A 27755-nucleotide genomic window follows, 5' to 3' on the forward strand; every position below is an offset into this window, starting at 1 on the left:
ATTACAGAAATATACTACAGAAGTAACTATCTCATATTTATAGTATTATATGAAGTTTTGGTTTCTTCTTTGAGAATCATAGAGATATGATCAATTAGTCTTCTTTTAAAGAAACCTCTCAACTATTGTATTTTCAAAAAAATATTTTTCTTGGAGTGAAAATGTCAAACCTATTCCTAGCTTTGCAGATGAAAGTATTTAGACTCCTTGGACTCTTACTTTGGATACATGTATCAGATACTGGGATGAATAACTTCAGTTTAGGTTGTATTAATATTATAATAATAGGAATGTTTAAAAACAATTTATCTAAATAGTATTTTACATTTGAAATATTAATATATAATTTGAAAAATCAAAATGAAATCCAGAGAGTTAAGCAGAAAGTTTTTTTTAACATAGATTACATTATAAAGGATCTTTAAATATTTTTTCTTTGAAAAGACAAAATTACTTTTAAAAAAAGTTTCGATCCAGCATGACTGTCAGCTGAACAGAAGCTGATCGGTCTTCAAATATCATAGTATTTTCTTCTGAACAAACAAGTGAAAGAGGCAAAATTTCAAATATATTTTATTCAAAATTCTCCATCTAGGAGAAAAGATATATAACAATGTTTACACATGCTTTAATAACTTATTTCACTGTACAACTTACATTCTGTATAACAGTACAATAAACCAGCCAAAGAAAATAACCAGTTAGCACTTAAATAAGAATCTATCATGTAAAAAACATAGTATGGGACACTACGAGATAGTATTTATATATTTTTTAAATGACTGAGCTACAGTACAACAGTCATCTAGTTCAGGGGTTGTCTAAAAAATCAAGCTGCCCACATCTTTCTGATTAATGATGGGAAAGCTATTATGACCTTTCACATAAGAACATGTCATTTTGTTGTGTAAATTTGGTGGTTGGGGGACAGAAGGGCTCTATTACCTTTATCCCTTTCTTATAAATATATTCTCCCTTTTATGTTACTTCCAGTTTTAAATAAAATATTTGTGTTTGTGTACACTACAATGTCAATATTGTGTTAGAATTATATTAATCAGTTATTTTACAGCCAGCAGAATGGTCCAAATGCATTAAGGAAACAAAAGAAACAGACCACTTAGCTCTGCCAAAGTAGCACCTAGAAAAATAACACTTCAGTAAAATTTCTCCTGCTATTCCTTACAGCCTATTGCAGGTAAATGGCAACAACTTCAAAAACATGGGCAGAAATGTAAGAAGGAAGTACTCAAGGAACTATTTTATGTTCCTGAAAAAAAAGTTCTTATTAGTTAATATATTCTCTAATGCATTTTATAATCTCAAAGTTACAATGATTGCCAAAGCAGGTACATGGTAAGACTCTGCAAGAAGAAAACAAGATGAAAACGACTGACCCGTGAAATCTGAACTTGTTCCAAGTAATTCAATTTTCCAAGGCAAAAAAAGGCACAGGAGGTGCACATTTCAATTTGGCTCAAAAATAATGAAAATTAATTTAAAAAGTTGGCAACAACTACTAAAACATAAAATACAATTTCCTATTACAGAGCTCAACTATATAGAACATCGACAATAGCAACAACAATAAAACAAACAAAACATCCTAACTGTGGTTCACCATGAGCACGGACTATAGAGAAACTATCAGACATTTCTACAGACTGAATCCCGAGGACTAAATCCACAAAGCAGGATCTAATAATCGATTCCAATTAAACATCTGCTTGATCAATTCTCTTTCTAAAGCTTATCCTATGTTCAAGCTCATTTTCTTTCTGTGTAACTGAAATCATTTAAAGGCTCTAATTTTCAGTTGATTGCAGAAGTATTACAGTAATTCCACACACCAAAGAACGCCAAAAGATAGAAAGTCAACTAATATCTGTAAAAGCGAACTCAGATTTCACCTTAATACATGTAAACCATGAATCATATATTTCAAAAAAACAGTAGTTATGGTCAAGTTTATATCCTATTATTATATATTTAAAAGACAGCAATAATATCTATTATATTGTAAACATGGGTCTGTATCCCAAAAGCATAAATCTAGGAAAAGAGACATCCAATGTAATGATGCACCTGACATCCCCTCAGACTCTTGTGAGAACTGTAGTGTAACTTACTTAACTGCAATTGCCGAGCAGAGCTCTGGAGTAGAATCCAGGGGAATGTTTCCCCACACCACTGAGCTACTTTAGCAGCGATCACGATTGTAATGGAATAGGCTTATTAAGTTACACATTTAAAAAGTCATTAGAACATCTCGTTCTTGCACACTAGTGTAGAAAGGTCTTCCAAAGATAAAAGAGTGTAGGCCTGGTTTAATTTTCTCAGCCAGGGCCATTATTATGTTAAGATCGCCCTCTGCTGTTAAATCAAGGTCTATCTTCAGGTTCCGAAGAGATTTAAAGGGCTTTTTTCCCTTCTGCCTAAAAGTAATGAAAAAAAAAAAAAAAAAAGCAAAAATTATGATATAGAAAATGTACAAAGGAAACAAAACAACAATGTACAAAGGTTTTTCTTCCATGTAGGAGTTTTACTCACGTATCATCTTCTATATATTTTATTAGTGTCAAGGCTTTTCTGTGAAGGACAAGTAGAAACTGTGCAAGGAAAGTACTCCTGAGAGATAAGCCAGGTTTCAGCTGAAAGACCTGCAGGGAGAGGAACCATTTCAACACATAATTTGCTCACATTCTACTTGTACAGCAATGTTTCTATGACAGTGTTAACAGTCCTTGGCAGACAATACACACTAAACATCTCCTTAACCATTTCCACTGATGTCACCTAATAGGAGCGTGGTATAGAAGCACTGGGTGTAGGAACAATCTGACTTCTTTTTTTTTTTTTTTTGAGATGGAGTCTAGCTCTGTCACCAGGCTGAAGTGCAGTGGTGTGATCTTGACTCACTGCCACCTCCACCTCCCGGATTCAAGTGATTCTCCTGCCTCAGCCTCCCAAGTAGCTGGGATTACAGGCACGTGCTGTCACGCCCAGCTAATTTTTGTATACTTAGTAGAGACGGGGTTTCACCATGTTGGCAGGATGGTCTTGATCTCCTGACCTCGTGATCCACCCACCTCGGCCTCCCAAAGTGCTAGGATTACAGGCATAAGCCACCATATCCGGCCAATCTGATAGTTTTTTGAAGTTTTCTGATTTATCTTTAAAAATGCACTCAAATTTTGCATTCTACTTCAGAATACATCCATGTTTGTTTCACTATTAAAACTCATATGTAAGCTATTTCATATTTCTTAACTTCTTCTGCCCAAATCTTCAAATAACATTGAAGCTTCTAGAAGATGAGCCTATGGTTTTGAGACATTCATATATCTGTACTTTTGCAAGGAGTGGAGTGGGTGGGTAAGAGGAGAATGTGTGCATGTGATGAGGTGGACAGTGGGAGGGATTTTCAGTTTGAGAAGCATGAAATTCCATGCCTACGAATTTTCCTTGAACTTTGCAATATGTCACAGACCATATAGATCTCAATCCAAAATTTCTAGTAAACATAAGGATCTCATTATTTCAAAGCTTTATCTATGACACAGTTTCCTGGCCTGATCCCCAGAATGTTATTATAACAAAACTGTAATATATTAAGAAATAAGTTCCATATAATCTACAATTTCCTTCAACTGTGTAATTAAGTATTTTTTAAAAGAATGAAACAATAAAAATGTTATCATTTAAATAAGTACATGATGTTTCAAAAATATTTTTGACTCAATTTAGGCAAATAAACAACCTCCCTTTCTCAAAAAAAAAAAAAAAACTTACTTGAGTTATAGGTTAATGCTTGAATTAAAATGTTTGTTGTTTGAAGTATGGAATGCTGCATCCTTAATTGTTAATATTAAGTCATTAAATTAAAAAGTCAAAAGGAAAAATCATTTACACACTTTAGAAAGACCAGACACTACAAAACACACCTAATAAAACAGATTAGGACTTAATTCTTAATTCTATCATGTTTTATATATGTAAAAAAAAATAAAAAAAATACTCTATTTGTCATATACAGAGTATATGTTATATATTTAACATATGTATATATGTTATATAAAAACATATTTATATTTTTAACATATAAACATATATATCCTACAGTGCCAGTAATATATACATATACTTGTTCTATATATATACACACACACATATATATACTTGTACTACATATATAGTACAAGCATTGTAGGATACATATATATGTATATATTATATCTGTAAAAGCTAACTCAGATTTCACTTTGATACATGTAAACCATGAACTCTATGTTTCAAAAAACAGTAGTTGTGCTCAAGTTTATATCTTATTATTTTATCTGTAAAAGACAGCAATAATATTTATTATATTGCAAACATAGGTCTGAATTCCTGAAACATAAATCTAGGACAAGAGGCATCCAATGTAATGATGCACCTGACATCCCCTCAGACTCTTCTGAGAACTGTAGTGTAACTAACTTAACTGCAATTGCTCAGCAGTACTCTGGGGCATGATCCAGGGGAATATATATATATATATATATACACACACACACACACACACACACACACACACACACACACATATAGAACAGGCATTGTAAGATATATTAAAAAAGAAAACATGTCATATCATTCACTCTGACAATCTCAAGTTCAACATTTACCTGATCCAGGAAGGCTTTCACTAGAGTGTCTCTGTGTAAGACATCTTGAAAAATATTCCTGAAGAAGAAAATGAAGAAAAACGTTCAAATGTTGAAATGGCTATATAATGCTACTTTCCACCATCCCTCACTTGAGCCAACATTTTAAGTTCTTATAAATTGGTATTACATATAAACATATTTGTAAGAATATAGATGTATATATTTGGAGATACAAAGTATACATTCACTTATTTACTCAAGGATATATTTACATTTTACTGGTGTTTGTCAGGCTAATATGTAATTTTTTTCTCTAAAGAATATAAGCAGTCCCCAATAAGGGTATGTATGTGCCTATCAATCTATTTTAGTACTCTCATCTTTTAAAAAAAGTAGAGACCCTTAGGCAATTAATAAATAAAACTACCAATTCTTGCCATCTCAAAAACAAAACAAAAAAACAAGCCAGCAACAAAAATAAGCACACAACCACCACCATCAAAAACCAAAACAAACCAAAAAATACGAAGAAAAATCTGAGTGAGATTAGAAAACACACTCAGACGATTATCCATTGGGTTTGCCTCAACAAGTCCACTATCTATAAATAACATGAACCAACTATCCAATAAAGTACTACCTACCTTGGCAATGACCAGAGTGAGATGTAGCAATATAATGGCCACTTAAAATAATGTGTGCCTAACACAGCACCTAGGATATAGTAGGTGCTAAAGCAAACACACAGACAAACAAGACTATTTCCTTCCCAGGCCCCACCTCCCTTTCATCTTTTCTCTTCCATTTTCCCTAGGTTCTACTCAGGCCAGAGTGGTAAGAGAACATTTAATAAGGGAAGGAGGTTTTAACTGAAAGTGGTTTGGATCATCCTATACCTGACCGGAGTGGCAAAAAAAGAGAATGGGGGTGTGCAGAAGCAAATAGGAAGGTAGTTCAAGTTTTCTAATCTTAAGAAATGAGTGTACCACACTACAGAAGAAAGAAACAGTAAAGGGGAAACATATCAGCATTTTATCATTATTGACTGGGCACTGATAGTGCCCCTTCTTGGGCTCTGGAAAGAGAATAAGGCTTATATTTAAGTCGAGTGGACTTATTATACCTGTTCCACTGAATGAATATCTTAGTCATAAGTGAATTAGATAAAGCAAGGTGTTAAAAACAACATTTCCATTTGTTTGTGTCATCTCTGATTTCTTTCAGCAGCGTTTTGTAATTCTCGTAGAGATGTTTCACCTCCCTGGTTAGCTGGATTCCGAGGTATTTTATTCTTTTTGCAGCTATTGTGAATGGGACTGTGTTCCTGATTTCACTCTCACCTTGGAAGCTGTTGGAGTACAGACAATGCTAAAACTTTGCTGAAATTTTTAACAGATCTAGGAGCTTCTGGGCAGAGACTATGGGATTTTCTAGGTATAGAATTATATTGCCTGCAAACAGAAATATTTGACTTCTTCTCTTCCTATCTGAATGCCTTTTCTTTCTTTCTCTTTCCTGACTGCTCTGGCTAGGACTTCCAGAACTATGCTGAAAAGGAGTGGTGAGAGTGGGCATCCTTGTCTTGTTACGGTTCTCAAGGAGAATACTTCCAGCTTTTGCCCATTTGGTAAGATATTGGCTGTGGGTCTGTCATAGATGGTTCTTATTTTTTTGAGGCATATTCCTTCAATGCCTAGTTTGTTTAGGATTATTTTTGTTTTTCTTTTTGAGACAGGGTCTCACTCTATTGCCCAGGCTGGAGTGCAGTGGCATGATCTCAGCTCACTGCAACCTCTGCCTCCTGGGCTCAAGCAATCCTCCCACCTCAACCTCCTGAGTAGCTGGGACTATAGCTGCATGCCACCATACCAAGCTTTCTTTTTTTTTTTTTTCCCTGTAGAGATGGGGTTTCACCATGCTGCCTAGGCTAGTCTTGAACTCCTGGGCTTAAGATATACACCCGCCTTGGCCTCCCAAAGTGCTGGGATTACAGGTGTGAGTCACTGCACCTGACCTACTGAAGGTTTTTAACATGAAGGATGTTAAATCGTATTGAAAGCCTTTTCTGCACCTATTGAGATAATCTTGTGGTTTTTGTTTTTAGCTCTGTTTATGTGATGAATCACACTTATTGATTTGCGTATGTTGAACCAACCTTGCATCCCAGGGATAAAGCCTACTTAATCAAAGTAGATTAGCTTTTTGATGTACTGCTGGATTTGGTTGCGAGTATTTTGTTGAGGATTTTTGCATCTATATTCATCAAGGATATTGGCCTGAAGTTTTCTTTTTTCTGTTGTATCTCTGCCAGGTTTTGGTATCAGAAGGAAGCTGGTCTCATTAGGGAAGAGTTCCTCCTCCTCAATTTTTTGGAACAGATTGAGTAGGAATAATACCGGTTTTTCTTTATACATCAGGTATAAAGAGATGACACAAACACACGGAAAAACCTTCCATGTTCATAGATAGGAAGAATCAATATTGTTAAAATGGCCATTTGCCCAAAGCAATCTACAGATTCAATGCCATTCCTCTAAACTATCAATGACATCCTTCACAAAACTAGAAAAAACTATTTTAAAATTAATATGGAACCAAAAAGGAGCCCAAATAGCCAAAGCAATCCTAAGCAAAAAGAACAAAGCTGGAGGTATCACATTAGCCGACTTTATACTAAAAGGCTATAGGAACCTTAACAGCAGGGTACTGGTATAAAAACAAGACAGACAGACCAGTGGAGAACAGAGAGCCGAGAAATAAAGCCACATAGCACCTACAACCATCTGATCTTCAACAAAGTTGACAAAAACAAGCAATGGGGAAAGGACTCCGTATTCAATAAATGGTGCTGGGATAATTGTTAGCCATAGGAATTAGAGTGAAACTGGACCCCTTCCTTATACCATATACAAAAATCAACTCAAGATGGATTAAAGACATAAACGTAAAATCAAAAATTGTAAAAACCCTGGAAGACAAACTAGGAAATACCATTCTGGACTTAGGCCCTGGCACAGATTTTATGATGAAGACGCCAAAAGCAACTGCAACAAAAACAAACACAAATGAGACCTAATGAGCTCCTGCACGGCAAAAGAAACTATCAACAGAGTAAAAAGACAACCTACACAAGGGGAGAAAAATATCTGCAAACCACGCATCTGACAAAGGGATATCCAGAATCTGGAAGGAACTTTAATTAACAAGCAAAAACAACCCCATTACAAACTGGGCAAAGGACATTAACATTTTTCAAAAGAATATATGCACACAGCTAAAAAGCATATGAAAAAATGCTCAATATCACTAATCATTAGAGAATTGCAAATCAATTCTCTAGGAATGGCTATTATTGAAAAGTAAAAAAATAACAGATGTTGGCAAGGTTGTGGAGAAAAGGGAACACTTACACACTGCTGGTGGGACTGTAAATTAGTTTAGCTATTGTGAAAAGCAGTTTGAAGATATCACAAACAACTTACAATAGAACTACCATTCACCCTAGCAACCCCATTATTCTGTATATACTTAAAGGAATACAAATTGTTCCACCATAAAGACACATGCATGTGTATATGTTCACCACAGCGTTATTCACGATAGCAAAGACAGAGAATCAACCTAAATGCCTATCAATGGTAGACTGGATAAAGAAAACATGATACATATACACCATGGAATACTATGCAGCCATAAAAAACAGATGGAGCTAGAGGCCATTATCCTGAGTGAACTAATCCAGGAACAGAAAACCAAATACCACATGTTCTCACTTCTAAGTGGGAGCTAAACACTGAGTACACATGGACACAAAGAAGGAAACAGCAACACCAGGGCCTACTCGAGGGTGAAAGAAGGTGGGAGAAGGGTAAGGATCAAAAAACTACCTATTGGGTACTACGCTTATTACCTGGGTACACCAAACCCTCATGACACGCAATTTACCTGTATAACAAACCTGCACATGTACACATGAACCTAAAATAAAAGTTAAAAAAAAAATTTCCAGTGACCAATTTTTCATGTATTGGCAGTGACTAGAATTATTTTAAAAAGTTAAAATTAAAAATGACAAACATAATTAACATGTAAAAACATACACTGAAAAGTAAAATGAGTCTGTGACAACAGACTTAACAACACACAATCTAGTGGCTAAAAATACTATTTTTTGGACAATTTTATGTTTAGAAAATTTAGAAAATTTAGAGCTGGATGCAAAATTTAAAAATTCAGCATATTACTTTGTCATGATCAGCAAAATGAGAATAGCTGTCTAATTATAGTTTGTCAAATCAGCAAAACAAACATAGCTGGCTAAAAATGATTAAGAAATGTTAAAATACACATACCTCCTCTAAAACACAAAACAAAAATACTAAATGGTTGCAAACTCATTCTGCAGTTCACTAAATTTCTTCAAAAATGCTCCCAAGCAACCAATCAAAAAAGGGGAAAAATACTAAGCACTTCAGGAAAAAGGAAAATGTTTCAGGGCACAGATTAATTAGAAAACTTCTACATGTCTACCAAAATTTACCAATATATAAAAACTTACTGACATGGAATTTCAGTTTGACCAATTCATTTTCTAAAACAATTCCCCCACTACTTTCTCAAGAACCAATAAAAACTCTGGAGAACTAGGAAAAAATGGGTCCTATATTAAGTCATCTTTCTGCACCTTGACATATACAAGGCTGGGGGTCCCTTGAACAAGATGTTACTATTCAACGCTTTTGGTTAACACTTAGTGTGTAATTACTGGTGCTCCACATGTCTGTTGCCTAAACTCAAACCTATTCTGTAGAGAGACAGGTCAGGGTTGTTTGCCCCAATTTTTCTATTACCTTACACACTTATACCTGGGTTATCACAGTTAACGCTTACTGTTGTTACCTTCTATATGTCAAATATTATTCCAAGGCCTTTTTTTTTTTTTTCTTTTTAACAAGACAGAGTCTCATTGTCCCGTAGGCTGGAGTACACTGGCACATCATAACTCCATGTAACCTCATACTCCTGGGCTCAAGAGATCCTCCTGCCTCAGCTTTCTGAATAGCTAGGATTATAGGCACACAGAAACACAATCAACTAATTCTTTTTTATTTTTTGTAGAGATGGGGTTTCACTATGTTGCCCAGGCTGGTCTGGAACTCCTGGCCTCAAGTAATCTACCTGCCTTGGACTCCCAAAGCTCTGTTCTTACAGGCATGAGCTACTGTGCCTTTTTTCAACTAATAAAAGAGAACCACAAAAGTACACTATAATTCTTTTCCTGATTTCAGAACATCATTTAACTGTTTACTTAGGGTTTTAGGATTACAGATTTATCATCATCCTTTTTTTTCTTTTCAAGTTGGGTCCATGCTCAATTAATTATCATTACTTTTCCTTTTGAATTTCCTGATCAGACTTTTTTTTTTAAAATATGAAGTGAGTAACAATATAAAATGCAAAGTAAAACAACACTCTATTAATATATTTTAACAGTTTTGTTGTATTTTATATTCATATGTCAAGGAAAAAAAGATTTAGAATTACTTCTCTGGTTTTGTTAGTAAGTCCATTCAGTAACTGTTATACAATAGACTCTATGCAATGCAGGGGCTGGAGCTGTGTGGTTAGCCACTATTAAGCCCAGTACCTAGAACAGTGCCTAGGAGCTCAATATATATTTATTAAACAAATAGTTAAATATTTACTTTAAGGGTTAATCTTACCTATTTTAGGGTAAACACAATTGTATGGAAAAAGAAGAACATTTAAGAAAAAAATGCTTGATTAAATGTTACTTCAAGCATAATTCTGCTAGTAATATTTCTTTCTTTTTAAATGCAACTTCTGTTTTGTTTTTATTCGTAAAAGACACAGTTTCATATTGCTTGACTACAGTACCAGGAGGCAGAGCATTACGTACAAATCAGGAGTAAAGCTTTCGTCAGTGTAGATGATAGTATCCTGAGCCATGTCTTCTTCTGAAGTGGCTCTCCAGAAGGCTGTCAGCTCGGATCTCATGTATCTACGCTGATTATAAATATGTTCATGACAGGGTGGCATCTGCTTCACAGTATTGATATCCACATCTATGTGTGTGGTGGGATATGGAGCGTACATGACTTGCCGGAAAGGCAGCACAAAGCTTCCAGTTGAATCCTGTCAAAATAAAAGGAAAATGTACTGTCTTACATGCCAAACGATATAATTGTTTTTCAATTTTTTAAAAATGGTCTTTGATTTAGCAAATCCATCTCTAAAAATTTATCCTAAGAAATTATTCATGAATGTGTTCAAGTTTTAGTGACAGAAGTGTTCAGTATAGCATTGGTTTTAATAGCAAAACGTCAGAATAACCTAAGCATCCAAAGGAAGTGGTTAATAAAAATGAATTTATTATTTAGCATCTAAAGATGAAGTTGTTGAAGTTTGTGTTGATATTCAAAGAGGCTTAGAATCTGCTGTGAAAAAAGCAGATTAGAATGTGCAGAGATGATACAGTGGGGGTGGGAGTCTTAAAGAAAATACATGCAAAAGAGAAAAAAAGACTAGAAAGAGATATGCCAAATATTAACAGTGGGTATTCACTGGATTTGAAATTACAAGTGTCTTTTAATTTCTTAATTATTCTATGCATCTCAATGAACATGTATTTTTATAAATAACAAATTTACTTCTTTCCTAATCAGTTGGGGTAGCCAGTTACCAGGTAATAATAACCTACTGCATATGAGGTACTGTGCCATATGCTGTGAACAGAACACAAGAAAGAGGCTATTTCCATTTTTTCACTTTTATAATGCTGTGATAATCATCTTTGTATGTCAAAGGTATTTTCCAGAAAACTATATAATTTGTATTTGCATGGGGAACTATTAAATATTTTTTCATTAGATCATAGTTTTGAAATTTCCTCTACACATCTGGTATAGGTCCCTTTCAGAGCTAAAATTATATAATTAAATGAGAGGGTGCTGAGGAAACAAAAGTATTAAGCACTTTATAATGCCTTAACAGGAGAAGTTCTAATTTACAGATTTGTATAACTCAAATAGAAACTGTGTTTCCTTTAACTAGTTTCTATATTTAAATACTATCATTCTGAGTTCATAGCAGCACATTATTGAAATTGCACAAAAGCCTAATATAACTTTTATTTGCAACAATTTTTAAATTTTTTAAATTTCATTTTGCTGTGGCTACATCCTCAAGAAAGCAGTCACTATGAGACAATCACATAACCATTAGGAAAGCTATTTCTTCATGACTTGGGACTATAATTAAAACAACAATAATAGATCCAACAAGGTGAACAACTTTCTTCCCTTTAATTATTGTAAATAATTGCTAATTTACATTTCTCTGTTTTGCTCCTTGAACAGTAGACTCAAATGAAAGAAAACTACAAGTTTTTTCTAATATATATTATATATAGAAATATATATATTATATATAGGAATATATTAGTACACATACATAGGAATTGCTTAAATTCTATATGCTTCTTAAAGATGTTTTAAAATTTTTTTCAATAAAATTCAAATCTATTTAGTTAAAAAGAAATGATCTTATTTTAGATGTGCAACCTGATTTAAGCATGTGTTAAAAAACAAAACAAAACAAAACAAAACACCTGATGCTAGACATGTAGGTACAGGGACCCACCTGGAAAACAAAGGGTATTCTCTGGTGTTACACTGATGATACTAACTATAAACCCGTAAGACATATAGTCTATGCACAGAACTGTGTAAAGGAAGTCAGTCACTGGGCATGTCAATATGAGATACATTAAATGCTAATATTTAACATTTGTCTACAAAGAGTCTCAAAAATGATTTTAGAAAATTGGTTTCACTTGTGTTAAGTAGAAACTATACCTTTAGCAGGCCTTGTACAAAGAGCCCTGACTCATATTTAAATGATGATTCTGCTTCACATAACCTGGAGCATTTTCTCTCTGCTGCAGTCAGAAAAAGGCATAATGTTCTGACTATCTACAAAAGAAAAGATTTTAGCATTAAAATATGAAGTTTTAAAAAGACCACTGATCTGCTTATGAAAGATATCTGACATTTTAATTGTTATTATCAATAAAACATATCCTAAGCAATAAGTATTCTTTAGTCACCTGGAACCCATGAGATGTAACAGTTGTTGCTTAAAATAGGGATTCTGTGGTCAAATAAACTTAGAAAATGCTTGGTAAATCTACTGTATGGCATCTCAAAACCTTTAACATTTGGGTACATACTGTGACTCTTCAGGTGAATTATATAATATGCAGACTTTCTCAGACTTATTTGACCATGGAACCTTTATAGCTTCTGTTTAGTGGGTCTACATGTGAAATTTGTTGTAAGAAACATCAAAGAATGTCCAGATCCTCCAATAAGAAGACAATTAATTATAGAATTTGATTTAAAATAAGGAGGTCATTGGATGGGGTTTAGAAATCTAATAATATTCGACCTACAGCTCTATTAGTAAAAATAAAAAGGCATTCACTATCTTGAAATTCAAACCATATTCAGAGTTATTATGTTAAAGCAGTGGTTTTCAATGTAGAGCAGTGGCAACTTCTTTCTCAAATTAAAACAAGATAAAAGGTAAGCTTATTCTGCCTCAAGAGGATGGAGGATAGGAAAAATGTTAAAAACAAAAACAAAAGCAAAACCAAAAACCCAACTATGGAGCCTTTCTCCCTTCATAAAGCAGCTCAGCAGTCACTCTGTGGAACCTAAGGCTTTGGAGGTCACAGACGGGAAGCCACCTGTTTGAGGTGACAGAAGTAATAAGATCACTAGTCTGCAGATGCAATATAATGACAGAGGTATACTAAGCTCTCATAAATGGTTATATGAGAAATATAATTTTGATAAATTAAGGCTCATGTAAATATACAAAAGTAGCTAGTTACAGAAAAAATAAATTATGAATATCTTTGTAAAGTAAATAATCATTTCCAACATATTTTCTATGTAAAACTTCTTTTAAAAAATTAGGTTTGCTAAAATTGAAAGATACATGTACTTATCTCTGAACTGTTTTTAACTAATGGTCAGTGAAGAAAAGTGCAAAATCCTTTAGTTTATTAGCTAATGCTTGGAAATGTAACTGTTCATTAATCCTTTACTAACTCAAGTAGCACTGAAGGAAAGGGTCAGAAACATTACCGAATAAAGTATAATCATCAATGACCACTTAATCCCAATAGCTCCCAAGAAGAGATAGATTTAGAAGGAAAGCCAAGACAATGAAATCAAGATGAATAAACAAATAACATTTCTTCAGAACTAGTACCGAAAGATTACATTGGGAAATAGAAGAGTAATATTTTTTTAAATATCTGATTTTTTTTTTTTTTTTGAGACGGAGTCTGGCTCTGTCGCCCGGGCTGGAGTGCAGTGGCCGGTTCTCAGCTCACTGCAAGCTCCGCCTCCCAGGTTTATGCCATTCTCCTGCCTCAGCCTCCGAGTAGCTGGGACTACAGGTGCCCGCCACCTCGCCCGGCTAGTTTTTTGTATTTTTTAGTAGAGACGGGGTTTCACTGAGTTAGCCAGGATGGTCTCGATCTCCTGACCTCATGATCCGCCCGTCTCGGCCTCCCAAAGTGCTGGGATTACAGGCTTGAGCCACCGCGCCCGGCCTAAATATCTGATTTTAATATATTCTCAAAACCATTTATACACATCTGACACTGGTATTTACAAGTTATCAAAATAAACTGATAAATGACTCCTATTCACTTTATTTCAAACTCACTGTTGCCACAAGTTGTCTCAGCAATTCGATGAGATTACATTGCCTCCTTATACTATTAGATCATTTTAATTGCAACCTACCATTTAAATGACAATCCATGATATATCATCAGTCTTAAAGAGTCAAATCATTTGCTAGATTATAAAATAAACTACCTTATTTACTTTCTCTGCACTGCTACCTACTACAACGGAACAGCCACAGGTTTGCAAGTGTGAGCTGATGGCACTGTAAGTTAAAGAAAACAGATTAAAAACATTGCCTATAAAACAATTTAACAAACTAAAAACAAAAAAAAGTAGGTGAGCTCTTCAAATAACTCAGAATAGCTTTACGTGATAAACACCGAAGATATAAGCATAATATTATCTTTTATTTGTGTAGAACCCTACATTTTCTAGAGACGTTTCACAGAAATTTTCTTATTGAGCCTTAAAACAGCCCAATTAGTTTGTAAAATATCATTTAATTAATGTATTTATTTATTGAAATACCATCATTTTATAGCTGAAGAAATTGACATGTAGAGAGATTAAGTGATTTACTTAAAGTCAAACGGGATTTAAAATGATGTATGAAAGGCTGACACTGAACAGATACAGAACTAAAGTGCTTCTGATTCAAGCCATTAAGGCTCTTAGGTTAAACACACTCATGCCTCTGATACTCCATCATGAGCCTAAAGGAAAAGACTGTGGACATAAAAGTGAATACTTTATCCTTTTACTTCTCTTTTCTTAAAAATAAAATTTCATGATAATCTGCAACTGTGAAGAAACATTAAAATAGAATATAAGATAATACATGTAAAGCACCTAGTATAGGAACTAACATGTAGGCACTCAACAAATATTGGCTATTTCTGTTATCCTTTTCCTTAGAAGAAATGTAAATACAAAATGCTAGCTATTAGCTATTATTAAGTGTTCTTATGTTCCAGGCACTGTTTAAGTGCTTTATATTATTTATCTTACTCAATGCTTATAACAACCCTATACATTAGGTACTATTATTATTATTGCCATTTTACAGATGAGGAAATAGGTGTATAGAGAATTCAGGTACCTTGCCCACGGGTACACAGCATTAACCCAGGGAGTCTGGTTTAAGGGCACAAACTCTTAAGTACTAAACTCCACTGCTGGATGGAAAAAGATCAGTATAAATATGAATAATTTTTTTTCTAGGCCTAAATAACTTAAGTTCATCTACAGTACAACTTAATTTGAAAAGGTTCTTTTAGCTTTAATGAGAAGTAAAACAAGAAACCAGAATCAAGCAAGGGGCCATGATTTCTTGTCTGGGAACTATGGAAACTCAGTTTCTTTAAATAGCAAATGGAATAACATCAAATATATTATAGAAATATAATGAGTGAAAAATAACACAAATTTAAGCAACAATTCAAACATGCAATGTTGTCCCTAGAACAATCTAAGTAGACAGTCTGCTATTTTCTTCCTTCCAAATCTTGTCATAGGTGAACATATGCTTCATCCAGGTTTTACAAAAAGAAAAATTCTTACTTGAGAAGAAAGCCTTCATGACAACTGTCACCAATATCATCATCATTGAGTACTGTATCAGCTATCTAAAATGCATCAAAAAAATAAAAAAATTAGTCTGGCTATAACATAGTGTTGAAAAAACACTTTCAATATACAAGTTTTCTGAAGTCTGGATTCAATATAACACACTGCCTTCATTTCTGAGAATCAAGACTCCCCATAAAACAATCTCTGTGCACTACCATCAGCTTTCAGAAGAACAAATGTGAAAGCTGGTCAATCAGGTTAAACAATTTTTACAAAAACAACTTCCTCTTCTGAGCTGTCAGAATCAGGAGAATAACCTAAATGACAATATCAGAAAACAACAAGAATAGTTTCCTAACGATATCTCTTAACACTCAGAGTGTGTGATTCAAAACATCCTCAACAAATGATTAAGGAAACTAAATTTGTGACTATAAGTCAACTTCCATTAATGGCTACTGCTTTGGCACACAGTTTTGTTTCAAAAGGTACTGCATTAAATATTAATTGCTCCTGTAAGAGCTGGGATCCTCCCACTTTTGGGAATTATAAAAGTAGTGAAATAAACAAAATAAATTTAATTTTGTCATCACTGATCAAAAATGCCTGTTTTGTCATAAATTCCAGGATTTTGTGTGTGCTTATCTGTTAAAGTGGCTAATACTGCATGTGGATAGTACGTATGATGAAGTGCTTAGTATTAAAATTAGAATATTAATAATATACATAATAATAATATAACCCCAAAAAACTGATAAAGGGTATAATTGCTGTCATTTAAAAATATAAAAACTTACATCTATTTCTTCAGGAACACTGTGTGATTTCATAGATGAAAGCAGTTCCATTACAGGAATCACTTCTCCAGTAAGCATTGGAATAATACTCTGACCCTGCACAATAAAGTAACATGAAGTGAAGAAAATCACATAATTAATATGAGAGAAGCTGGGGAATAAAAAATAAAAATAACAGCAAACAATAACATTCTTTGATGAAAATACTTCGTAATTTGTTCAAACACAATGTCAAACAAGTCTACTACTTGTCTAAAGGATTTATATGCAATCCAAAATCCAAAGCTCACTTTTATTCTTTTTTTTTAAGGTGGAGTTTTGCTCTTGTTGCCCAGGCTGGAGTGCAATGGTGTGATCTCAGCTTACTGCAACCTCTGCCTCCCGCGTTCCAGTGACTCTCCTGTCTCAGTCTCCCAAGTAGCTGGGACTACAGGGGCTGCCACCATGCCCAGCTAATTTTTGTATTTGTAGTAGAGACAGGGTTTTGCCGTGTTGGCCAGGCTGGTGTCGAATTCCTGACCTCAGGTGATCCGCCCGCCTCGGCCTTCCAAAGTGCTGGGATTACAGGCATGAGCCACCATGCCCGGCCCTAAAGCTCAATTGTATTCTTTAGAGAGTATGGAATCATTGGTTTATCATTTACTGTTATATGCAATAATTAAGTCATCGTACCTCTTTTAGAAAAGATCTCCTTTAAAATTTATTGGAGATAAAACATTTGTTAATTAAAAGTCATCAATATGTTTCATATTTAAAAACAAGGAAAATCAAGCACAAAAAGACTTTGAAATCCTTACCAAATAGGTAAGGAAAACCTGAATCAATACCTAACCTCCGTATTCATAAGAGTGTAATCTACCCAAATGCAAATCAAAATCAGCACATATAGTTTAAGAATCTTTTAAAACAGAAAAGTTCCCTTTAGACCTATTTCAATACTACTTATTACACCTTGAAATTGTAATTTTGAAATTGGTAGTTTATAGAATCAAACTGAAAATTCAGTATAACACATCACAAATGTAAAGTGGCTCAAATATGGGTGGTCCCTCATTTATTCACTACCACCACCAGTCTCATCAGTTTTGTGATCAACTTGGGTAAGTCAACTTTTTGAGATATAAATGAAATTGTCAAATGTCTATGAATTTTTAGCTAAACATATTTTTAAAATCATACATTAAGATGAATTCAATAGTAGTTGGTTTTCCTTACTTATTTTATGAAATGATTTTATTCAGTCTTCATATGCATCTTTAAGTTAGAATCTCTGTCAGACCCAGGACCATTTCTGGAGTAACTTTAACCAGTTTTTCAGAGCCTCGTATTACTAAGTTGCTTGAGAATTTAAATGTGATGCTACCTCTAGAAGTTCTATCCTAAACCATATGCCCATTTGCAAAATGCTGAAAGTTTTATTTAAAAAAAAATCATGCTTTAGTAACCTCAACTAACTATTCACTGTTTTCAGTTTTTAAAGTAATAATTATCATGCCTGTTTACAATTATGATTAACACATTTAATCTAAAAAGAATAATGACTAGATCCGTGCTAAATTTCCTTCCCTGGGAAGCAATTTTATCAGATGACAGCTATAACTGAAGTTGTTTTAGACTAATGCATCATCCCCAAACAGTATTGTTCAAAATAAAGTCATTGTGAGATTTGCAAGAACTCAATCAAAACGCAACTCCTCCTTTTCACGAAGAATAATCTTGGGAAAAAAAAAAAAATTCCTACAGGGCTAAATACAGAAGAGGCTCTAAAAGAAAATCTCTCAAGTTTCTATTCCTCCTTGTACTTCTCAAACTTGAACTTCTCAGCAGTAGGATAACATTTTTAAGAAGAGTACTTAAAAGAGAGACCAAAACTCATTAATAGTAGTCAACTTAAGTAAACGTTTCCAGTTTCAAAAAACAAAATCCCAGTAAAAGCAGAATTTTACTTGGTTTTAAGTTTCCTCATCTTGAGATAAGTCTACTTAATTAGTTTACTAATAACCAGTGGGTTAGAGGGTGGTGAAAGTTACCCCTTTCCTGGGGACCCTGCTTATTGACCAGCAAATAAAGACTGGCATTCTTTGGGTAAAGGGAAATCTTTTCTTGTTGAGTCAGACCTTTACACAGAATAACTGTCTCTGGACTGGAAAGCTATCTACAAAAGTACAAACACAACAATTTGGTAAAGGAGATCACTGCATAGGGTTCTGTATTATGGCCGTATATTTTCACACTTTTTTTTTTTTTAATTACTTTTTTAAAGTATCATCTGTCTCATTCATGCTAAAAAGAACCAGAGAAAAGCAAAACAGCCATGTTTAAAATATCGGAGTTTTACAAGGAGCAATGAGGGTCACCCACAAGAGGAAATGGAAGTAAAAGTGAAGAACCCTTTCTTCACTGGAGATACCCTTCAAACGAACTTCTCTGCTTTACACTGAAATAGTCTGTACTTATTTCTGCAGGGGAAGCCACGCCCATGTAACCATGTTTCTCAAACTCTAGTGTCTGTTCCTCAGGGGCATTCAAAGCCAAAGTATAAACACGGCACATTTTCCTAGAGGAGAGGGTAAGAAATATCACTGACAAATTTTAATATTAAAATAGTTGTATCATGGAACAAAATGTAAATTGCATGAGTCTTAAAGATGCAACATAAGACTTAAAAGAAATATTGTTTGGACATGGGCCTATACCCCAGATACCTTAGGGGTACATATGCTCTCCTTCTGTTACAGCTACTTCTAGGGAAAAGTTCGAGAAGTAGTACCTTAAAGAACATGTCACAGACAATTTTTAAATTTTTTACTATGAACAAGTTATCCAAAATTTATTCTGTGCAAGCAGAAAAAAAAAGGGAGCAAATATTAATTTGTAGATGCAATTACTATTTTCCTTTGTTTACTGATTTAACTCTTCAGGTCTAAGATATGGAAATCTTCTTCCAGTTTATTCTGTACACCTCCATAAAAGCTCCATTAAGGCTTACTCTGTAGGTCCCCAAGGCCTTCACAAATGTAGCCACCAACCTTACACAGATACATGCCATGAGAATAATATTTGACAGTATGCAATCTGCATATACCTGATCTTCCATTCTCTCTGTGCCTTCTAAGATAATCTTCTGGACATTTTCTTGTCTTTCCTGAGCAAGAAAAAATTTATTTAAAAAAAAACCCACAACATTTTGATACTTACTTATTTTTCAATAGACATGTTCTTGTGTAGTAATTTAGTTCACAAGAAAAATACTTTCTACTTTAGGGAAAAAATGGGGGCAGGGCAGGAAATTAACCCAACGAATGCATGTTCTTATAAACAATACAAAATAAAATCAAAACACCCTTTATTCTGCAGGGGAAAAAAAGATAACTTCACAGAAAATAGTCAATGTAACATCTGCATAGTTTCAAAAAGGAAAAGAATGACTTGCACTTTTCAAATTAAACATGATGTTTAAAAGATTCTCCTGATTTTAAGAGTTTCATAATGTGAGAAAAAAGGAAGTAAGCCTGCAAACATAGTAAAAAATTATTCTTTTAAAAAGATATTATTTTTCCTTACTATTGGGCAAAAGCCTTTTAAAATTGGTAATGCTTAATGGACTTCCAGGTTAGTATCAAACTGGAACACAGGAAGGAGAATTCAATGTGTTCTTTAGATATATCAAAACTATACTGAAATGTAAATATCATTATATATTAAACTATAGGACTTAGGGGAAAACAATAATTTCTGTAAAATTAAAAGGAATTCTTTTGGGAACCATGCGGTTCAACCTCCTCATTTTATGAACCTGGGAACTTGGCAAAGAGGTTAAAGAGACCAAAGGCTACATAACCAACAGCTTATGAAACTATTATTTTGAACTGTTATACTTACACATAGTAGTAAGCGAAAGACAGGATTGTGTAATGAAAGGGAAACAAAAAGTATTAGAGTCAAAGGTTCCCAAGAAGAATCCAGGATCTAAAAGTTTCTGTATTTGTTTAAGCTTTAGCTTTTCATCTGTAATGTGGAGCTACCATTTCCTACCTTCCACAGTTAATACGAAGATGACAGGCATCAGACCAGATGTATTTGTATCTAACAGGATAAATGCAAAATAAATAATATCTATTGTTTGATGTTCACTGCATATAATTTAAAAATAAGATTTATATGTATCAGAAAATAAGCTTTCAAAAGATAGGTTAACATGATTAATAAGCTGAAAAATCACTTACCTTATGCATCCATATTCTTCCTTTCCGGATTATATGTGTTAATCTATCAACACACACTCTATGAAGTGGGAGGTAGAAACTAAGTTCTGTCTGTGGAAGTATAATTGATAGTCCATATGTGCTGCGATCCCCATTCCAGTTTCCATCAAAGATTAATGAAACAATAATCACTCCCTTTTCAGACAAGACAAAAAACTTTACATCTATAGCACCACTCTCTGCATTTCGAAGGATTTCTCCATTTAGAGTGTGGTTGGCAAGAAAAGTTATTTCTCCATCACTGAGAAGTACCTGTTCTGTCTTTGGAGCCCAAATATGCCTTACTCTAGGACCAAGAATATTGTCCCAGTAAGCAAAAGTAGCTGCTAATAAAGGTGATTCACCACTTAAAGCAATCTCTGTCTTGGCAACAGCTGGAGATGGCGGTGGGCAAAGAGTTGACATCACTGCATTCCAACTGTCACATTATCCAAATGCTCCGGAGATATCTAAACAATGACATATAAAACCAATGATTAGGTTCAGCAATTTAAAGATATCCATCAAAACCCCAAATGATTTAGACATATTTGGTTTGTCCTCTTAAGTCAAAGATGCGGAAGCCTGTTATCTCCTATCAGGATAAAGACATTCAACTAGCACAGTAGGTGCACATTAAATGTTTGTTGATATGATCATTTTATGAGATATAGTAACTTGTTACCTATATTCAGGGCATACATTAAGAAATTCAAAGAAACGGTGAACTGAAAAAATGGCTTCTTTACACTGATATTAAATGTTACATACTAAAGCTCATAGAATAGACCCACAGTATTCCCAAATCTCCAGTCCATGTGCAAGTCTAGTATGACTGGAGATTTGGCCCCGAACCCATAGCAACTAAAAACGAGAAAACCAGGAAGGGAAAGGCTCAGCTAGAGACTGACACTTGTGGGTTGAATTGAGTCCCTGCAAAAGATATGCTCAATTCCTAACCCTTGGTATATGTGAATGTGACCTTGTTTAGAAATAGGTACAATCGTGTTAAAATGGGGTCATACTGGATTAGAGTGGGGCCTAATCCAATAACTTCTGTGTTTATAAGGAGAGAGATTTGGAGACACAGAGACAAGGGGTAGACATCCATGTGAAGACAAAAGGCAGATACTGGATTGCTGAAACTACAAGGCAAGAAAGGAACACTCAGGATTGCTGGTAACCACCAGAAGCCAGGAAGAGGCAAGGAAAGAGTCTTCTCTCTTTTGAGGATCATGCCCCGTCAACACTTCCATTTCGGACTTCTAGCTTCTAGAATTGTGAGAGAATAAATTGCTGTTGTTTAAAGCCACTCAGTTTGTGGTGCTTTGTTACAGTAATCTTAGAAAAGTAATACAACACCTAACAACAGAAATACTTTAAAGCTGCTAAAAGGTTAAAAAAAAAAAAAAAGACATCGAAATACCACAAGTCTGGAGCCATAACAAAAAATGGGCAAACAGTCCTGTATCCTCAGTGAACTCTCTGCGTATGAGAATACTAAAGCCCAATCCTGATGTTTAAAATGACATTGAAATATCAAGACAAAGATAAATATATTTAATATGCTAGTCAAGAAACCAATACAGCATTTTACCATTGCAAAGAGAGTTCTACACTAAATGGCTAGAATTTAAAAGCTTTAGTTATTTAGAACACATAGAAAACAGAAGGGCTAAATAGGGCCTGTTCAAGCCTTTGAATTTAATGAGAAAACAGACATGATGAGAAGAGCATAAAAGCTCACATCCAAGACAGAACCAAGGGCTCTTGGTCTCCTTGCTCAATTTGTACATCTTAATCCACATACACATATCACTCTAAAAAGGTACATCCTATGTGATATTAATGTAAAACAAATCATTCTTGCAAATACAGTTATGTGCCATGTAACATTTCAGTCAATGGTGGACTGCATATATGATGGTGGTCCCATTAGATTACAATGGACCTGAAAATATGCTCTCGCCTTAGTGACACTGTAACCATCATAAGGTCTTAGTACAATTTTTCAAGTCACTTAAAGTATAGCACACACAATTATTACAGTATATAACACTTGATAATAAACTACTATGCTGCTGGTTTATGTATTCACTAGACTATACCTTTTATTGTTATTTTAGAGTGTACTCCTTCTACTTTTTTTTAAGTTAAATGTAAAACAGCCTCAGGCAGGTCCTTCAAGAGGTATTCAACAGAAAGCACTGTTATCATAGGAGGTGACAGCTACATGTGTGTTATTGCCCCTAAAAACCTTCCAGTGGGACAAGATATGGAGGTGGAAGGCAGTGAGGTGGAAGGGAGTGATACTGATGATCCTAATCCTGTCTATGCCTAGGTGAAAGTGTGTGTTTTTAGTTTTTAACAAAAACGACTAACAAGTAAAAAAAAAAAAATTAAAAATAGGAAAAAGCTTCTAGAATAAGGATATAAAGAAAAAATATTTTTGTATAGCTATACATGTTTGTGTTTCAAGCTAAGTATTTTAAAAGTTAAAAAATTAAAAAGTTTACAAAGTTAAACAGTTATAGTAGGCTCACGTTAATTTTTTATTGAAGAAAAACTGTAAAGATAAACTTGGTGTAGCTTAAGCATACTGTGTTTATAAAGTCTACAGTGTGTACAGTAATGTTCTAGGCCTTCACATTCATTCACCACTTACTTACTGACTCACCCAGAGCAACTTCTAGTCCTGCAAGCTCCATTCACGGTAAGTGGCCTATACAGGTATATATCATTATCTTTTATACCATACTTTAACTGTACCTTTTCTATGTTTGGATATATTTAGATAAATAAATACCACTGTGTTATAATTGTCTATAGTATTCAGTACAGTAACAGCTGTACAGATTTGTAGCCTAGGAGCAACAGACTATACCATATGGCCTACGTACGTAAAGGCTGTACTACCTAGTTTTGTGTAAGTACACTCTATGATGTTTGCATAATGACAAAATCACCTAATGATGCATTCCTAAGCAATGTGTGATTGTACTATAATTGAAGACTTGTATCTAAGACTGAAAGTAAAAAGAATTACATTTTCATCTAAGCAGATCTAAAACTGTGAAATCTATCATAATAGCAATACAAAGCAGCTAATAGGCAAACCATGATATGCCTATCTTTGCCATATGATTGCTTTGGGAGCTAACATTTGATCTGCAAATGTATGACAAAGTAAACAATTTTACTTAAATAATTTTATCCACATCTTGTCAAGAGTATTCAGTTTGATGGAAAGCACTGACTTCTATTTATAGAGCATTAGATGAGTGCTTTTATCACATTATGAGTAGGCACACAGAGCCTGGCAAAACAGTTAACTCTAACTATGTACAATTATAGTTGAACACAAAGACAGTTTTAACACGTGTATTTTTAATTTCAAAAATTCATTTAGGTAATATCTACTTTTAAATATGTTATATCAATTTAATAGTCTTAGGAGACAGCACTGGATATAAGCAGTACAGCTTGTTTAAAATATCCACTGTTTTTAATACAATTTAAGCAGTCAGTTTACAATGATCAAATACAGGAATGTAATCTGAATTGAAATGGAAATAACACTACTGCTGTCATAACTAACAACAGCAAACTGGAGGCCAAAGTAATGAATTAAGTTAACACGCGACCATACAATTATATTGTAAACATATTTTTCTTTCATTCTTTTAGGTTAAAAAGGTAGATAATCATAAAGGCAATATCACAACTCTAATATTTCATCATCAAACTGAAAATAAAAGTATTTCCTAAAACAAAACTGAGACCTGAAGCAAAATCTCGTTGAATTACAGGGAAAATTTTTACCACGTTGCGAAAATTGAACTATTATAGACTGCTAGTTACACTCTCACTCCTAACAGAATAAGAAAAAAAATAGGGCGGGCACGGTGGGTCATGCCTATCATCCCAGCTCTTTGGGAGGCCGAGGCAGGTGGAACATCTGAGGTCAGGAGTTCAAGACCAGCCTGGCCAACATGGTGAAACCCCACCTCTACTAAAAATACAAAAAATTAGCTGGGTGTGGTGGCGGGCACCTGTAATCCTAGCTACTCAGGAGGCTGAGGCAGGAGAATCACTTGAACCCAGGTGGCAGAGGTTGCAATGGGCTGAGATGGCACGACAGAGGGAGACTCTGTCTCAAAAAAAAAAAAAAAAAAAAGAATAAGAAAGAAAATGAAGGACAAAGATCATACTGAATTGCTTAGTTTTAAATCCTACCGAAAGAAATAGTCTGAGAAATGAAATGTTACAGAGAAGTATAATTAGGAGAGCTGTACAATTATTTTATTAACACTTGAAGTCATTGTCTTTGGTGAGAAAAACCCATACATGCAAATACAGCTGAAAAAAATCAGCTCAAAACCAATAATTGTTTTATGTACCTATCCTATGTACATGCAGTGCTGGCTACTCCAGAGAGTCACCAAACATTAGCCACAGAGTCTTTTGAGGGAAGCCAAGATTCAAACTGAGTGAGACGGTGGCTTGCTCAGGGTTGCACAGGGTTCATGAGAGGTTTCCCAATACACTTTCTGAAAATAATCTCATATATGCAGACATGATTACCTTAATTAGCATCTGCTAAAACTAGTAGAGTGCTAAGTTTGAGGTTTTGCTTTTTCTTTAAACGTTTGTTAAAAATCAACTATCTCTTCCCTGATTGGTATTTAGAAAGGTGGTTGGTCCACTGCTACTGTAAGCAAAATTTCTACGATCATAAAGCCCTCACTTCTTGCCTTTTAGAGACAGGGTCTCGTTTTGTCATCCAGGCTGGAGTGCACTGGCAGGATCATAGCTCCTTGTAACTTCAAATTCCTGGGCTCAAATGACCCTCCTGCCTCAGCCTCCCAAGTAGCTAGGACTACAGGTGCACACCACCACGCCCGGCTAAGTTTTTAATTTTTTGTAGAGACAGGGTCTAGGCTGCCCAGGTTGGGCTTGAACTCCTGACTTCCAGTGATCCTCTTGACTCTGCCTCCTAAAGCTCTGGCATTATAGGTGTAAGCCACCTTCTCCAACTTGGCTCTCAATACTTGTAACCATGCTGTTTATTTTCTCCCAGTCCAAAGCGAAGCAGGATCCTAAATCGGTCCACTTTCCACAACAGGAGCTGCCCAGGACCACTGTGAGGACAGTGAACTGCTTACAGCACCAGAAAGTTCACAACACTTTCTCAATCTTAAACATCAGGAAAGACTGGGAGGTGAAGTTCATATCACTATCTGCCCATTTCTCACAGATCCAAGTTTCTCAGACAATAGGTAGGCTAATCTAGTCCTCCTGGGAACTACCTAATTAACGTAGAATAGAGCCCAAGGGCAGACTTGAACAACAGAAGTCCTCCTCGGTTTGTTTCTCTGAAAGCAACTTTTGGAGTGCCAACATAGCCAAACAAAATATTTTATCAACTTCATAAGTTGCTTGTAATTTTTTCCTGGAGCAGATAAATGCTGCCTTAGTGAACAATCTGGAATGTGGTAACTACTCTCGTTTTTGTTTCAGATGTACTGTCAGCATGAGGCAGTTTCCAGCTGATTGAGGGTTTTCCTCAAGTGACAGGGCTTGGCAAAGGTGGTGATAACAGCGCCCGTGTCAAATGACACCATATTTCAAGTATTCGGACTCCAGGTTATTAATATCCCCTATATGAGTCTTGCTTCTGTGATATTCACAGATTATGCTAAAAGTTTCCCAAAGTCTGAGAAAAATCATATCTAACAGTATCTTTTTTTGATCCTTTGTACAACGTAGAAGTAATGCCAGACAGATTGTGTACCCTTGTTGTTAACTGGTGACGCATGGCAACAGTTTGAATAGGAATTTACCAGCTGCCACAACCAGGCAACTACTCTACCAGAGCCTAACAATCTCGATTGCATCTGAAAGGGCCACCCCTCCTGGGAAAGTGCAGGACCTCCCTCCTGTTTCTGAATAAAAAGCCTGTGGTGTTTCTCGTGGCCAGACCGACCCAGTGTGGACACAGACATGTAATCTGTGCACTTCTTTCTGCAACAGATTACCATCAGTCAAGTGATGCCCAAGTCACAATGGTCACTTCCTTTAAGCAAGTCTGTGTCATCTCGGAGCTGTGAAGCAACCAAATCATGTCCCACAGAATAGGGAGTACACCGACTGGCATTGCTGCCCTCATATGCAAGTCATCAGCACTCCTTAGGAGCTTGGGCTAAAATTCTGCAGACGTCTCCACACCCCTACAGCACCCCGCATGATCTCCTCGCCATCAGGGACCGTCTCGGGTTCCCAGAAAACCCAGACTTGGTCCGCAGGAGCCGCGCGCCGCCCGCCCTCCGGCCTTCCTCCGGGCGAGGCCTCTCAGTGCCCGAGGCTCCTTTCTCTCGAGCCTGCAGCGGCAGCGCTCCCAGCAGGTTCCCGGGAAGGAAACAGCTCGGGCAGCGCACTGCAGGCGGGAACGCGAGGAAGAGGCCAGATTCCCATCCCTCGTCCCTGCGCCGCCGCGAAGCCCGGGGCCCAGATGCAGGCAATTTCACCAGTCGCTAGAGGCGAAAGCCGGACACCTGACTTCGGTCAGAGAAATGAGAGGGAAAGTAAAAATGTGTCGAGCTCTGAGGAGAGCCCCGGCTGCTACCCGCGTCTCTTCCCGGTAACCGGACCCCAAACAGACACCGGCCAGGACGCCTCCTCCTCACTCACCCACTCGCCACCGCCTGCGCCTCCGCCGCCGCCGCCGCCGCCGCCGGCGCAGGGACCGCAACCACAGCCCCACCCCCC

General features: G+C 35.6%; 1 protein-coding gene across 2 annotated transcripts; it reads right to left on the minus strand.

The window, feature by feature from the left end:
* Nucleotides 1-556: 556 nt before the first annotated feature.
* On the minus strand, nucleotides 557-27755 carry C9orf72 (C9orf72-SMCR8 complex subunit). 2 transcript variants are annotated; one of them, XM_030920046.1, is made up of 11 exons: nucleotides 27678-27755; nucleotides 20970-21457; nucleotides 19829-19888; nucleotides 16744-16839; nucleotides 15938-16002; nucleotides 14567-14639; nucleotides 12527-12643; nucleotides 10570-10805; nucleotides 4668-4725; nucleotides 2551-2660; nucleotides 557-2431 (listed from the first exon to the last, which is right to left on the minus strand). In XM_030920046.1, exons 2-11 carry the CDS (start codon nucleotides 21411-21413, stop codon nucleotides 2395-2397), a joined length of 1296 nt encoding a protein of 431 aa, XP_030775906.1. In that variant the 5' UTR covers nucleotides 21414-21457; nucleotides 27678-27755; the 3' UTR covers nucleotides 557-2394. The 2 variants fall into 2 exon arrangements, with proteins under 2 accessions (XP_030775906.1, XP_030775905.1); XM_030920045.1 differs by having other exon boundaries at nucleotides 557-2435.

The sequence above is a fragment of the Rhinopithecus roxellana genome, chromosome 16 (assembly GCF_007565055.1).
Source record: "Rhinopithecus roxellana isolate Shanxi Qingling chromosome 16, ASM756505v1, whole genome shotgun sequence".
Classification (NCBI taxonomy): Eukaryota; Metazoa; Chordata; class Mammalia; order Primates; family Cercopithecidae; genus Rhinopithecus; species Rhinopithecus roxellana.